Genomic DNA, 16,344 nt, shown 5'->3' on the forward strand with positions numbered 1-16,344 from the left:
TCATTATGTTTCTATAAATTAGGAGCCAATATTTTATCATAAGATATAAAAATACAAAATCAAGTACATGGAAACCTGGACTCTTATGTGTGAATTACAAAATAAGATAAATTTAAGGTACATTTTTCTTTAAAAAAATTCCTAACTGTCTAGTGAAGAGGGTTAGAAACAATGACCAATTCAGTCACAACAGGCACCCCTATGGCCCAGATTATGTTCTCTAACATCATTTTCTAGTGTAAGGAAACAGGACTTCTTGGAGAAATAGCTGATCCTGGGTATGGGCATGAAATATACTGAAGTAACTCAGATCATCTTGTTTTACACAGAGCAAGGAAGCTGTGACAGACTACCAGGATGTCAAAAGGACATAGGGGCCATCTTTTTCATAAGGGTCTCTCAGTGTCCAAAAAGGACAGTGACCTCCTGATGAGACATAGTGAAAAAGATCCATTATTCATGTTGTATTCTTGCCAAATATGTTTAACCTGAATATGATAGCAATGAACAATCAGAGAAATCTAAATTGTCAGGCATTTAACAAAACAACTGGCTTGGGTGCCTAAAATATATAAATGTCAAGTGAGAGAAAAAGAAAAGTTGGGGATTGCTCTGCTAGATGAAAGGACACCAAAGAGATTGAAAACTAAATGCATTGTGGGATCCTTGATTGGACTGGACCTAAAAAAAAAAAAGCTAGGATATTACTGGAAAAGTGGAGAAATCATAACATTCAATACTTATCAGGTAATATTGTACTAAGGTTAAATTTCCTAGGGCTTCCCTGGTGGCGCAGCGGTTGAGAATCTGCCTGCTAATGCAGGGGACATGGGTTCGAGCCCTGGTCTGGGAGGATCCCACATGCCGCGGAGCAGCTGGGCCCGTGAGCCACAACTACTGAGCCTGCGCGTCTGGAGCCTGTGCTCCACAACAAGAGAGGCTGCGACAGTGAGAGGCCCGCGCACCACGATGAAGAGTGGCCCTCGCTTGCCACAACTAGAGAAAGCCCTCGCACAGAAACGAAGACCCAGCACAGCAAAAATAAAAATAAATAAATTTAAAAAAGGCAAAAAAAAAAAAAATTCCTGAGGTCATAATGGTGTGGCTTTGTAAGAAAACATCCTTATCCCTAGGAGATACATGCTGATGTATTTAAAGTGTCATGGTCTCTGCAATTTACTTTCAGATGGTTGAGCAAAACAGAAAACACAGATACACGAGTAAACGGAGGGAGCATGTGCCCACACGGGCAAGATAAAGCAGTGTGGTAACATGTTAACGACTGGCAAATCTAGGTAAAGCATATATAGGTGTTCATTCTCCTTTTCTTTCACTTTTTCTGCAGGTTTGAAATTACCCAAAACAAAAAGTTGGAGTGGGGAAAGAAGGCAAGGTACATGAAGTCCTCAGCTATGCCTTAAGGAAATAAACCATACAGCAGAGCTGAGTGGCATAGCAAGGAAAGCATGGGGAGATCTACAGATGCCAGCCTTCCAAGACCGACAGCTGACCTCTGAAAATACGGATGCTATGGAGCCTTCAGGGTAGTGTGGTGCCCTCAAGGAACCCCAAAAGAAGCTTCATTCCAACACTTCATTTAAAAATAAAAAATTTTAAAAAGGTGCATAAGGATCCAAAATGGTTATGTTCATTGTGACTGCAGCTATGCAACTACGCTTATAAAAGGAAATAAGCAAAACTGTATTAAGGTAGAGGATGACAGGTGATTATTCCAAAATGTTCTTCAATATTGTTGCAATGTCAACAGCAGCTAATGTATGTGTATATATATATGCATAGACCTAAATGCATGTAAAATTACTACAGTCGATTAAAAATAACAAGCATGTTAAAATGTGAGTTAATAGTGATATTTTAAAAGCAATTTACTGATATGGGGAGGAAAGAACTTGTCAGGGTCAATGAAACTTTCTAGCCCAGACGGCTGGGAGAGTGGTAGTTCCTAGCAGAAATAAGTTAGTCATCAGGAGCAGAAAATGGATGTTTGTTTTATACCAAGAAAGATCAGTTTTGTTTTAAATGTCTTGATATGGAGTCTGGACTGTACAAGTCTTCAGATGGTAATAATACAAACATCATTAAATGAGAAGTCATTCATTCAGCCCAATTTACTGGGTATTCTCTATGTGTCCTCTATCCTGAAGTGATCAAACCCACTTCCTGCCCATAGGGAACTTAGTATATGATAGAAATAAATACAAACAGAAAATTATAATCAAATGCAGTAAGTGTAAGAATAATAAGTAAAGGGTATTATGGAAGCTCAAAGGACAAGTGTCCAAACCAAATCAGAAGGTATGGGTTGGGGGGTAATTAGGGAAGTTTCAGGGAAAAAGTGACCATTAAACTGAACCCTAGTGGACGTTCATGCCCAAGGAGGCAAAAATCAGACAAGGCTCTGCAGAGGAACAACATGAACAAAGGCAGAGAGGGAAGAATCAGCACCCAAGGTACAGGGAGCTACAAGCAAGAAATGAGACTAGAAGAATAGACAAAGGCCACAGAAGACTTGAGAGGTGATGTTATGGAGCCTGGAAAGGATCTTGTTGTAATCATAACAATACATCTGTGTTGTGACTTGAAATCAAGTCTTCAAATTCAGAGACTACATTCTTCATCGTACTCTTAGACGGAAGTGAGCCACTGAAGACTTTTACATAAGGGAATTACATGCTTAGTTTGTATTTTAAATACATGAGGACTCTGTGAAACATGACTTTGAGGGAAATAAAATGGATATAGTGAAACCAGTAAGAAGGCTATGGCAGCTACCTGAACCACGTTAGCAGTAGAAAGGACACAGAATGGAAAACGTGCAGAGATCTTCAGAAAGTTAAACTGGTAGGAGTTGGTGAAGGCAAAATGTAGGTGGGAGGAGCCATGAATGATTCAGTAGATTATGAGAAGCGATAAGTGAATGGTGAGATCATCAACATTATAATAAGGAAGAGAAGTCTGGAGTAGGGAGGAAAGGGGTCAATGAAGAAATGAAGAGGAGGTAAATACATATCCTAATTTTAAGGAATGCCTAAAGAGATTACTTAGCCACTATCATACACCCATAAATATAGAGAAAATGTTACATTAAACTGTTGTGCAAGGACGACGTTACCTTTTTTTAGATCAACAGTCAAGAAAATGGGTGGTCATCATTTTATGCAATAGAATTTCAAAACATTAGAACCAATGTGTGTTGTGGTTGTAGCTAGCCAAGAGGGAGCTGTGACATAGTTGTTTTTGCATGAACGTACATGAACTTGGTCACAGGTATTCGTACTGATATCACCTTGAGTTAGTTGTGTTTATATGTCGCTTAAAACGCCTTCAAAAACATTGTAGTATAATTTGCCCTTAAAATTAAGAGTTTGTTCATAGAAAAGCATGAAAACAGACAGCAGGATATAAGTTTCATATCAGTAAAACAAATACTCATTACAGGAATCAGTGCAATTCATAATTTCTTGTAAAACAGCATAAAAGTGCTTGTGAAAAAAAGAAATCTGTAATAAAGAGAAAAACCAGGGAAGTTGATGAAGCTTCGTGACATATGCAAAAGAACTGCTCATTCACATGCCAGGCATGTAACTGAAGGCAGAAGAAACCCCTCAGAACAGATAAAAAATTTTGAAGCATAGGCAACTGATGTGACTGATTCATGAATCATGCAGGATTTCTGTTAAAATGTCAAACATCAGTTTATCATGGAATTCCTATGGTCTTTGAAGAGACACTGTTTAACTTTCAGAAGCATCTGATCTAACTGAGGAAGAAAATGAAACTAAGGCAAACAGGAAAGTGTCTGCATTAAAAATGTGCAGGATACTTGTTGATAATTTGAAAGAAAATCCCTACAGCAGTGGAGTACTATTTTAGGAAATGGTTCACTGTTGGAACAGAGGATGATACTGTGAGGAAAGACATAGCTACTGACAATTTTGATTAAGAAATGGTTCAGAATAGATGGGCTCTGAACATGAAGAAGTTCTTGACAACTCAATTCACTTTTATTTTCCCTTCTACAGCTACAGAGGAGTGAAATTAATTTTTAAAACCTATGCTTAAAGTCTAAAAGAAGCAATGAACAATCAGAAAATAAAATCAAGAAACATTTCCATTTACAATAGCACCAAAAGAATAAAATACTTAGGAATAAATTTAACCAGAAGTATGCAAGAGTTGTACACTGATAACTACAAAATAGTGTTGAAAAAAACTCGAGGTCAAAATAAATGGAAAAACATCCCTTATTTCTGTGGACTGGAAGACAATATTGTTAAGATGGCAATGTTTCCCAAATTGATCTACAAATTTAATGTAATCCCCGTCAAAATTCTAACTGCCTTTTTTTCAGAAATGACAAGTTGATTCTCAAATCATATGGAAAGGCAAAGGACCCCAAATACCTGAAACAACCTTGGAAAAGAACAAAGTTGTAGGACTCACATGTCCTGATTTCAAAACTTACTACAAAGCTACAGTAATTAAGACAGTGTGGTATGGAGCAAGGTTAATGTGGCACTGTCACAGACACACAGACCAAGAGAATAGAAATGAAAATCCAGAAATAAACCCATACATATAGGGGTAATGGATTTCAACAAGAGTTCTAGGACCATTCAGTGAGGGAAAGAATAGTCTTTTCAACAAATGGTCCAGGGACAACTCAATATCCACATGCAAAAGAATGAAATTGGAACCTCAGTTCACACCATATACAAAAAATTAACTCAAAATGGATCACAGGCCTAAATGTAAGGTCTAAAACCATAAAACTCTTAAAAGGAAACATGTATAATAAACCTGTATGACCTTGGATTGGGCAACAGTTTCTTAGATGTGACACCAAAAGCACAAGCAACCAAAAGAAAAACTAGATAAATAGGGCTTCGTCAAAACTTACAACTTTGTGAGTCAAAGAACACTAGCAAGAAAGTGAAAACACATGCCTCAGAATGGGAGAAAATATTTGCAATTCGTGTATCTGATAAAGGTCTACCATCCAGAATATACACAAAGAAGTATCACAACTCAACAATAAAAAGACAAACAACGCAATCTTCAAATGGTCAAAGGATCTGAGCAGACATTTCTCTGAAGGTGATATACAAATGGCCAATAAGCCCATGAGAAGATGTTCAACATTATTATTCACTAGGGCAATGCAAATCAAAACCATGGAATTCCACTTCACACCTACTAGGATGGCTGTATTAAAAGACAGACAATAATAAGTGTTGCTGTGGGTATAGAGAAACAAACCCTAATTGCTGGTGGGATTATAAAATGGTACATATCATCACTTCAAAAAATAGTTTGGCAGTTCCTCAAAAGGTTAAACATATGATCCAGCCAATTCGGTTCCTAGTTATATACCCAAGAGAAATAAAACTACAGTTCACACAAAAACTTGTACATGAATGTTCATAGCAGCAGTATTCATAAAAGCCCTAAAGTGGAAACAATCCAAATGTCCAGCTGATGAATGGACAAACTGTGGTATATCCGTGCAATGGAATGTTATCTGGCCATAAAAGGGAATGAAGCACTGATAAATGCTGCAACATGGAAGAACTGTGAAAATACTATGCTAAGCCAAAGAAGCCAGACCAAAAACAAGTGCTACACATTGTATGATTTCATTTTATGAAATGTCTGGAACAGACAAATCCAAAGAGACAGAAAGTAGATTAGTAGCTACCCAAAGGGAGGGGGAGGGAGGAACTGGGACTGAACGCTAATAGGTACAACAGGGTTTCTTTACTGGCAATGTTCTGGAATTAGACAGTGGTGAGGGATACACAACACTGTGAATATGTTAGACACCACTGAACTGTACACTTTAAACTGGTGAATTTTATTTTATAAAATGGTGAATTTTATGTTATGAGAATTATAATAAAACAGTTCTTTAAAAGTCTAAAAGATCTTTTAAGATAAACAAAAGTGCTACAGGATAAGGAGACAATGTGTTATAGTTTAATTGTTGGCATATTCCTTCCTCCCCACCCCCCCTTCTTCTTTTTTTTTTTTTTTTGGTGGTACATAAAATGAGTGTATCTTAAAACCTAAGGCATCTGATTAGATTTGATGAAATATGGTATCTGCTAGTAGTTTCTAGCGTAATACTTGTCACATAAGAAAGGCTTAATACATGCTTCCTGAGAAAAATGACAACTTCTCACCCTTCCTATCAACAATTATGGTGCATTTTAACTTATGACATTTTTTGAAATTCTTTTAATAATCAGTAGGAATATAGAATTGCTTTTTATTTTATACCTTTTTTACTATACCATTCATTAAAATATAGCGTTGAGGAATGTAAGGTACTATATAAAGGCATAAAAGGTTTTTCTACTTGAACCAAGTTTTAGAGTACAAGGATAAATTTCTTTTTTTCAAGTAGTAAGTATCAAATCTCTATTTCTTAAGACTTTTCAAACGAAGATGTTAATAACACTTTTAACTAAAAATGTGTAAAATATGTAAAAGTAACAATCATTTACAGTTCTAGCATTAAATTAACCACTTCGAATACATTTGATGTATTTGACTTCGTGTTTGTTTTCAGAAGGGAAAACACATCTATTATGTTTGTAAAAATGACATGTTCATTATAAAAATTTAATCAGTGCAGCAAAGCACAAAAGAAATTTTAATGAACTTACCATCCAGCTTACACTCAAACAGAAAAGTAGGTATACATAATATTATAAAATTGGGATGATGTCATGAATGTCTTTTAATTTAAAAGTTTCATTTTATTTTTACTGGAATGCAATATAAGAAAAGGCCAGGAAAAGAAATGCTGACCTTCCAATAAAATTTTTTTCCTCAAGAGTTAATATTTTTTGAAAGAGTAACCTATGTTGCGAGAGCATGAAAAAATGTATAGTTTTACCCATCAAGTTTGAGTGATTCAATTTTAGAATTATCTATTGAACTCTGAAAACTCAACAGTTAAAAAAAGATTAATTCAATTAGAGAACAGGTTAAAGACACGAAGAGGTATTTCACCAGACGATACAGATGGCAAATAAGCACGTGAAAAGATGAAGAACATAATTTGACATCAGGGAAATGCAAATTAAAACCATGGTGAGATATTACTGCATACCTATCACAATGGTTAAAATAAAAAATTGTGGGCTTCCCTGGTGGCGCAGTGGTTGAGAGTCCGCCTGCCGATGCAGGGGACGCGGGTTCGTGCCCCGGTCTGGGAAGGTCCCACATGCTGCAGAGCGGCTCGGCCTGTAAGCCATGGCCGCTGAGCCTGCGCGTCCGGAGCCTGTGCTCCGCAACGGGAGAGGCCACAGCAGTGAGAGGCCCGCGTACCGCAAAATAAATAAATAAATAAATAAATAAATAAATAATTGTGACAACACCTAAAGATGTGGAGAAACTGGATCACTCATATACTGCTGGTGGGAATGCAAAATGGTACAGTCACTCTGAAAAATATTTTGGCAGGTTCTTAAAAACCTAAACATGCAACTACCACACAACCTAGCAACGGTACTCCTAAGGTATTTATCCCAGAAAAATGAAGACTTAAGTTCACACAAAAACCTATAAACAAATGTTCATAGCAGCCTAGTCCCTTTGGGCTGCTATAACAGAAATATCATAAATCGGGTGGCTTATAAACAATAGAAATTTATCTCTCACGGTTCTGGAGACTGGGAGATCCAAGATCAAGGTGCCTGCAGATTCACTGTCCGGTGATAGTCCATTTCCTGGTTCACAGACAGCAGTCTTCTCACTGTGTCCTAACATGACTGAAGGGGTAAAGGAGCTCTCTGGGGCCTCTTTTTAAGGGCACTAATCCCATTCATGATGCCTCCACCCTCATACCTAATCACCACCCAAAGCCCACATTCTAATACTATCACACTAGAGATTTGATTTCAACATATGAATCTAGGGGGACACAGACATTCAGCCAATAGTTGCAGCTTCACAGCCCTCAAATGTAAACCAACCAAAATGTTCCTCAGTGACTGGTTCAGAAACAAAACAAAAATGATATAGTACATCCATACCATGGAATATTCTTAGCAATAAAAAAGGAATGAATATACACATAACAACTTGGAAAGATCTCAGGCGAATTATGCTGAGTAAAAAAATCCAATCCAAACAGTCCATATACTATCTGACTTATTCAGCACTCTTCGTGATTTCATTATATAATATTCTTCATAATTTCATGACAGAATTACAGTAATAGGAAACAGATTAGTGCTTGCCATGGGTTAGGGAAGGGGCAGAGATAGGGCAAGGCTGGGAAGGAGGTGGGTATGGTTATAAAAAGGCAGCCCAAGGGATCCTTGTAGTGATGGAACTGTCCATGTCTTGACTATGGTGGGGTATACATGGACCTACACATGTGGTAAAACTACACAGAACTAAAAACATACACACTACTGAGTACATGTAAATCTGTGTGAAATCAGTGGATTGTACTGTCAGTTCCATGGATGTGATACTGTTCTACAGTTTTGTAAGATGTTGCCCCTGAGGCAAACTGGGTGAAGGGTACATGGATCTCCCTGTATTATTTATTAAAACTGCATGTGAATCTATAATTATCTCAAAATAAAAAGTTAAATTTTAAAAAGGAGGTAGCTAGAAAAATTCCTTAAAGTGATAATCGGGGAAAAGTACAGAATGTGAACGAATACTAAGTGGGCAGAATAACCTTGTGCATACACAGTTGTACTACTTAAGTATATATCTTCAAGGTAAATTTCTAGAGGACTTCCCTGGTGGTGCAGTGGTTAAGAATCCGCCTGCCAATGCAGGGGACACAGGTTTGATCCCTGGTCGGGGAAGATCTCACATGCCTCGGAGCAACTAAGCCCATGCGCCCTAACTACTGAGCCCGCGCACCACAACTACTGAAGCCCGTGTGCCCAGAGCCCATGCTCCACAGCAAGAGAAGCCACTGTAATGAGAAGCCCAAGCACCGCAACGAAGAGTAGCCCCTGCTCAATGCAACTAGAGAAAGCCCACAACAGCAACGAAGACCCAACGCAGCCAAAAAAAAAGTGGTGAGAGTGGGCATCCTTGCCTTGTTCCTGATCTTAGAGGAAATGCTTTCAGCTTTTCACCCTGAGTATGATGTTAGCTGCAGGTTTGTCATATATGGCCTTTATTATGTTGAGGTATGTTACCACTATGCCTGCTTTCTGGAGAGTTTTTGTTAGAAATGGATATCGAATTTTATAAAAAAAATTCTTCTGTATCTATTATCATATGGTTTTTATTCTTCATTTTGTTAACGTGGTGTATCATACTGATTGATTTGTGGATACTGAAAAATCCTTGCATCCCTGGGATAAATCCAACTTGACCATGGTGTATGATCCTTTTAATGGATTGTTGGATTTGGTTTGCTAGTATTTTGTTGAGGATTTTTGCAACTATGTTCAACAGGGATATGGACCTGTAATTTTCTTTTTTTGTGATATCTTTGGTTTTGGCAGCAGGATGATGCTGGCCTCATAGAGTAAGTTCAAAAGTGTTCCTTCCTCTGCAGTTTTCTGGAATGGTTTCAGAAGGATACGTGTTAACTCTTCTCTAAATGTTTGGTACAACTCACCTGTGAATCCATCTGGTCCTGGACTTTTGTTTGTTGGGAGTTTTAAAATTACTGATTCAATTTCATTACTGGTAATTCATCTATTTTCTATTTCTTCCTGGTTCAGTCTTGGCAGACTGTGCATTTAGGAATTTGTCCATTTTTTCTTGGTCATCCATTTTACTGGCATACAGTTGTTCATAGTAATCTATCATGATCCTTTGTATTTCTGTGATGTCAGTTGTAACTTCTTTTTCAGTTCTGATTTTTACTGATTTGGGCCTCTTCCTTTTTTTCTTGATGAGTCTGGCTGAAGGTTTATCAGTGTTGTTTACCTTTTTGAAGAACCAGCTTGAATTGTTAAAGCCAGTACTTTATATATATATATATATGTATATGTATATATACTTTATTTTTTAGGGTAGTTAGGTTCACAAAGAAACTGAGCATGAAGGTACAGAGAGTATTCATATACCTCTTACTCCCACACATGCATAGTCTCCCCTGTTATTAACACCCCCATTAGAGTGTCCATTTGTTACAATGGATGAACCTACATGAACACAAAATTATCACCCAGAGTCCCTATTAGGGTTCACTCTTAACGTTGTATATTCTGTGAGCTGTACAAATGTACAATGACATGTGTCCCCCATTTTAGTATCATACAGAGCCATTTCATGGCCCTAAAAATTCTGTATGTTCCACCCATTCATCCCTCCCTCCTCCTCCATACCTTTGTTTATTCTAAACAAATTTTATTATTTTTGGCCATGACAGGCGGCATGCAGGATCTTAGCTCCCCGACCAAGGATTGAACCTGTGCCCCCTGCAGTGGAAGCGTGGAGTCTAAACCAATGGACTGCCAGGGAAGTCCCACATTTGTTTTTATAGTATAAAAATATTCATTATTAATCTTGTCTTATTGATATTAAAATGCATATAATTAGAAATTAGATTAAAATCCTAAATAAATGTATTTTTATATGAAAAGTCATCACAAAGAAATCCACTCACAGTATGGATTAGTTTTTTTAAACATACATATTCTAAATAATGACAATCAGTTTACTCTTTCCCATTTTTATTAGTGCCACTAAGACACTCTAATATGCTATTTTTATGATCCACATCATCAAAAAAAGATTTATCTGTAGTCAATATACACTATTTACTAAGCTCGTAAAACAGATTAAGGTCCTTTGAGAACATTTCAACAACCATCTTAAAGGAAGCAGAATTCATCTTATCACAATTTTCCCATTGCCTGAGACTTCTGGTTAATTGAATTTTTACTTTATACTACCTGTAACTTGTTCCTCATATTCTATGACAGTTATTCATTATATACTTATTCCATCAACAAATATTTAACGGTTGTCTGTTATGTGTCAGACTCTAATAATATGCTGGCGAAAATATGGATAAGACACCCTACCCTCATGAAGCTTCTATTTTAGTGGGGAGTTATAGACAAGACTCATAATATAATGTATGGCAATATGGTAAGGTGCCTGGGATGGGGTGGGCATTGACGTGGGTGGTTAATTAAGGTGTGGCGGCCAATGAAAACTACTTTAGGGCTGCCCTGGTGGCGCGGTGGTTGAGAGTCCACCTGCCGATGCAGGGGACACGGGTTCGTGCCCCAGTCTGGGAAGATCCCACATGCCGTGGAGCGGCTGGGCCCGTGAGCCATGCCCGCTGAGCCTGCGCGTCCGGAGCCTGTGCTCCGCAACGGGAGAGGCCACAACAGTGAGACGCCTGTGTACCACAAAAACAAAAACAAAAAAAACCCAACTACTTTAAAGAGCTGATATTTGTACAGAGACCTGATAAAGAAGTTACCATGCAAAGACCTTAAGAAAGTAGTTTCAGGGCAGTGGGAAAAGCAAGTGTAAAGATAGCTGAGGCAGAAACCAGCTTGGAAGAACAGTTTGGAGGTCAGTTTGCTGTGGTGTAGAGAACAAACAAAAGAATGGTATGATATGAGGCAGAAGCTGGTAAGGACAAGATTATGAAGGAAGCCATCCAAGATAAGCAGTTTGGATTTTATTCTGATTGTCACTGAGCGCGACTGGAGAATTTTAAGGGGGGCGTATAGTAGATTCTGATTTATGTTTTCAAAGATCACTGTTCACCACATGGAGAATGACTTGTGAGGAGGCAGGAAGGAGAGACGAAAGCAGTCCATCCAAGAGGCTTGACCCAGGTGGCCCAGACTAGAGTTGTAGTAATGGAGATGATGAATCAATGTATACAGCACGTGTTGTATGGGAAGCTGACAGGACTTGCTAATGAACTGACTTGCAGTTATAAGGCGAAAGAGCAGTGTCTAAGATAATGTCTACGGTGGTCATTTATTGCAATGGAGAAGACAAGAGAAGAAAGGAGGCATAGAGGAATACAGGTTCCTCTGAGGTAAGGAACTGTCTGTCTTTCCCTAGCCCTCACACACACCAGCAGGTGTGGAACTGGGAAGAAGGAGAGGTAAAATATGTGAGCATGAGATCATATCAGCACCAGGTGTCCAATCCAAAGTGCTAGAGTAACACATCTAGCCTATACTGGGGGAGAGGGGGGGACGGGAAGAAAAGATTTTGAACCAGCTATTTTACTGAAGTTTAAAAATTAATAGACTGGGGCTTCCCTGGTGGCGCGGTGGTTGACAGTCCGCCTGCTGATGCAGGGGACACGGGTTCGTGCCCTGGTCCGGGAAGATCCCACATGCCGCGGAGCGGCTGGGCCCGTGAGCCATGGCCACTGAGCCTGCATGTCCGGAGCCTGTGCTCCACAACGGGAGAGGCCACAACAGTGAGAGGCCCGCGTACCAAAAAAAAAAAGAATAGACTGTGTCTTAGAAACTGAAATGTGATCATATAATTGGAAGTGGCCTGAAAACTTATGAAATTGGATCAATATGTTGTTCAGGAAGATGTAACCCACTGGAAAGAGGGGTGGTTAGAACACAGCTGAAAGCAGTAACAGGAAAGAAAACTCTTTTATGTTTATTCCCCAAGTTTTTCAGAATACTCAGAAAATGAAGCACCAAAAGTGACTCAAGAATGAGGAAATCATCAGTTGGATCAAAAGCTGCTGAGAAGTTTAAAAGAATGAAGACAGAGGACCGATGTCAGCACTACTGCAGTGGTTGATCACCTTGATAAAAGTCATTTTAATAAGTGGTAGAGACACAAAAGCCAAATTGGAGTGGGTAAAAAAGAATACAGGAAATGAGGAAATAAAGGTAACAATTACAGAATATCTATCGAGAAGGTTAGCTACAAACACATGAGAAAAAAACAAGAGCAGACTATTTTTAATCATAATGGCAGCTTAATTCCTAGCATGCTTCACAGAAATGTCACTATTATTCTTTAGCAATCCTCTGCAACCAAAATATGTATAGTTCAGGAAAAAGCAATTTTTAAATAGATTTTTTCTTTCTTACCTTCACTGATTAAATTTAATGTGTCTCGTTTTCCACCTCCTTGTGACTGACCTGGATCCAGTGAAGTCTGAGAAAGGCTAACTTCAGCTGATAACTGGTCAAGACTTTGACAACTTTTTCTGTAAAACAAGGGTGAAATACTACTTTACCTTCTTCTCACAATAAAGAATTTCTAGAGATATTCTTTAATGGTTTTCTCCAACTTATTGAGTTTCTGGTTAATTTCTCCCCAATTTCCCCCCTAAACTGTCTTTATCATGGCAGCAATAGAATCTCCGTTATCCTTTTCCCTCCACCCTCTCTGCAGGTCTGTTTAATCCACTAAAAAAAGGAAAAGAGAAACAACTTGTCAAACAAATTTAATTCCTTACACCAATTTTTGATGATCAAGTTAGCTAAGAAATAGGGACTTCGGGTCATTATTAATTGTCAAAGGTGCAGAAAATCTTACATCTCTCCTAATACAGAAACAAAACTGACATAACTTAGTGATGATTGTGTATCTCCTAAGCACAGTGCCTTGATACCGTTACAGATGGTTATTAAATAAAAATAATAACAAATTACTGTTATCAATTCCTGTAACTGAGAAGTTTAAAAAATGTTGGGTAGTAAAATACCTGCTTGTGTTAATACACCATCAAGATAATTAACCTCCTTCCATCATCTATTTATAACTGTGAGCTCATTTTCTAGTAAACAAATTCACTAGAAATAAATTATAATAGATGAAAAAATTCAGCTATAAATGGAAAGTTAATAAATATTTATGTTTAAATGTTAATGAATGTTTATGTGCAAATGTTTAAACCTTCCTCATATTTGTTCTGTCAACATAAAACCAACTCAAGAGATATATGCAGCTTTCATGTTACTGACATTTCAAGTACATGAACAAAATTCATTTTTATTTCTAAATATAAATGATCCAGGAAAGGGAATATGTTTTTCAGGTTCAATATTTATTTCCCAAGGTAACCAAACCCTATCTAATTTCCTAGAAATGTTATAGTCTATGATAATGTTATAGGAAACATATATCTCTTACATAGCTACTCTCTATTCATACACATAAGAGTAGACTTACAAATTTATCAGGTGTATGTATATTAAGGGGGATATATACAGCAGGCATCTATTTGTTTTCTCCTCTAAGAAATGAGGTGAAGGATGAGGTGATGGAATAGCCTTCCCAGCCTACAATACGAGCAGCATTCTCACTTTATAACATGATTTTTTAAATGTTGAGAGTATAAAGTTCTTAATTATAATTTTAAGTAGCAGGAAAGTCTACTGTAGGAAACTTCTGATAATTACAATAGATGACACATATATAAGCTATACAACATGTAACAAAAAAATGATACCCGATATTTATATAGCACTTACCAAATGCTAGGCACTGTTCTACATATATTACATACATTAACTTATTTAATCCTCACGACTACCAGAAGAGGTTGGAATTATTATTATCCCCACTTTACAGGAGAAGAAACTGGGGCACAAGAGATGAGATTTGAACTTGGTAGCCTAGTTCTAATTCTATCCCCTTAACTACTATGCTATCTCCTCTCTAGTGTAAGAAGAAAAGATGTCTTCCTATTTTATTAGAAACCCTTCTTAAAGAATAGCCTTGTTTGCTGAGATAGACCATGTAAATTATACTGTATTTAATCAAATCACTGAAAATTTCACTTGATTTCCAGTAAAATCTTATTTCTTTAGCTATAGCAGAAATCAGGAACAGAGGAATTGAATAAAGGAAGTTATTTATAAATAAGTTTCTTTTCCAAATTATTTTTCTGGGCCTAATAGGTAGAGGACTTGCTTTTAAAAATGAAGGGCTTAAGATGAGTTTCTGACACTGATATTTCACTATAGGAAACTTAATATTATTAAATTTAAAAAATTATGCGTAGAAGTATTTACAAACAACAAAACACCCAGAAGCAAAAAAGACTCTGGCGAGTAAGGACTGAGAACTTGACAGCACACATTTACAGACTCTCAAGGGAGGAAAGCATGTGAAAGCATCCTATGATAATGGCAACACAAAATGAGCTTTCTGTGTGACCTACTGAAGTACCTTTTAGAATACCACACTTCTAAGCCCAAAGTGATTTAGGGACCTTTCTACCCTTCAGTGAATAAACTCTGAGTTTATTGGCTTTATTTACTTAACCAAATGTCAATGAATATAAAAATAAAATTTGGTAGACAATGATGTTCTGAAGCAAAAATAACAATTCCAAGCCAAAACTAAGCACATTATTCATAAGATATTAAGAATAGTACCATACAATATCTTCCTTGCATGAAACTATTTCCCACCACCTGGTAGGAATCTAGTTCAGCTGCTTTCAGTAATGACAAAGAATGGCTTTGGTTTCCTCATTTTTTACCATATTTCCAATGCGACCGGCAGCTCCATCTGACAAACGTTTTGTTGTCATGGAGCAAACTATCTGTCTATGGGAGTTCTGTCTTTAAAAGGTCATCACTAAGTCCTATCTTAGAATTCTAGACTCACTTTAAACACATTGAAAGATTTAAGTGTAACCCACCAGATACGTCAAACCAGTTAACGGTCTGTTCCTATTTCTCAGGGTATAATTTCTTTTTTTTTTAATGTGTTGCTGGGGGTTGATACATTTTTTTAAATTTTTATTTTATTTATTTTTTTATACAGCAGGTTCTTATTAGTTACCTATTTTATACGTATTAGTGTATACATGTCAATCCCAATCTCCCAGTTCATCCCACCACCACCACCAGCCCCCTTACCCGCCTTGGTGTCCATACGTTTGTTCTCTACATCCATGTCTCTGTTTCTCACAGAGTATAATTTTTTAAACGGCAAGAGTTTAATCAAAATAAGAACCCAAGATAGTAAGAGTCATGCATTATGACTATATAAAAGTTTGCAGTTTAATCTATGCCATTACATTGTTAAATATAATTTAAATTAAACTTGTAGGAATTGTCATGAGCACTTGGGATATAATAAAATCCACTGCATTCAATATCTTACTATATAAGCATTTTAAAACCACTCAAACTCAGGACTTCCCTGGCGGTCCAGCAGTTAAGACTCTGCGCTTCCACTGCAGGGGGCATGGGTTTGATCCCTGGTCGGGGAGCTAAGGTCCCACAAGCCGCGTGTTGTAGCCAAAAAAATAAAAAATAAAAAAATAAAATCATTCAAGTTTAGACTTATATACATAGAACTGCGTACCAAATAAAGGCAAACTAAAAGGAAACTGAGCAACAGGGCTGAATTCAATTATAA

General features: G+C 37.3%; 2 protein-coding genes across 9 annotated transcripts in view; one reads left to right on the forward strand and one right to left on the reverse strand.

Annotated features, from left to right (window-relative positions):
- Positions 1 to 1,637, forward strand: part of SLC25A40 (solute carrier family 25 member 40) — a 65,082-nt gene extending 63,445 nt beyond the window's left edge. The window contains exon 12 of the mRNA XM_033440274.2: positions 1,346 to 1,637. Coding sequence (XP_033296165.1) covers positions 1,346 to 1,401 — 56 coding nt within the window. The 3' untranslated portion in view covers positions 1,402 to 1,637. The remainder of the gene's footprint in view (positions 1 to 1,345) is intronic.
- RUNDC3B (RUN domain containing 3B) overlaps positions 1 to 16,344 on the reverse strand; it is a 147,844-nt gene that overhangs the window by 4,901 nt on the left and 126,599 nt on the right. For 4 of the 8 annotated variants that reach the window (XM_049714905.1, XM_049714906.1, XM_049714904.1 and 1 more), the window contains 2 exons: positions 13,053 to 13,171; positions 7,690 to 7,799 (listed from right to left, as the gene is read on the reverse strand). In XM_049714905.1, coding sequence (XP_049570862.1) covers positions 7,690 to 7,799; positions 13,053 to 13,171 — 229 coding nt within the window. The remainder of the gene's footprint in view (positions 1 to 7,689; positions 7,800 to 13,052; positions 13,172 to 16,344) is intronic. The other 4 variants (XM_004263428.2, XM_004263426.3, XM_004263429.4 and 1 more) reach the window with 1 other exon arrangement.

The sequence above is a fragment of the Orcinus orca genome, chromosome 9 (assembly GCF_937001465.1).
Source record: "Orcinus orca chromosome 9, mOrcOrc1.1, whole genome shotgun sequence".
NCBI lineage: Eukaryota > Metazoa > Chordata > Mammalia > Artiodactyla > Delphinidae > Orcinus > Orcinus orca.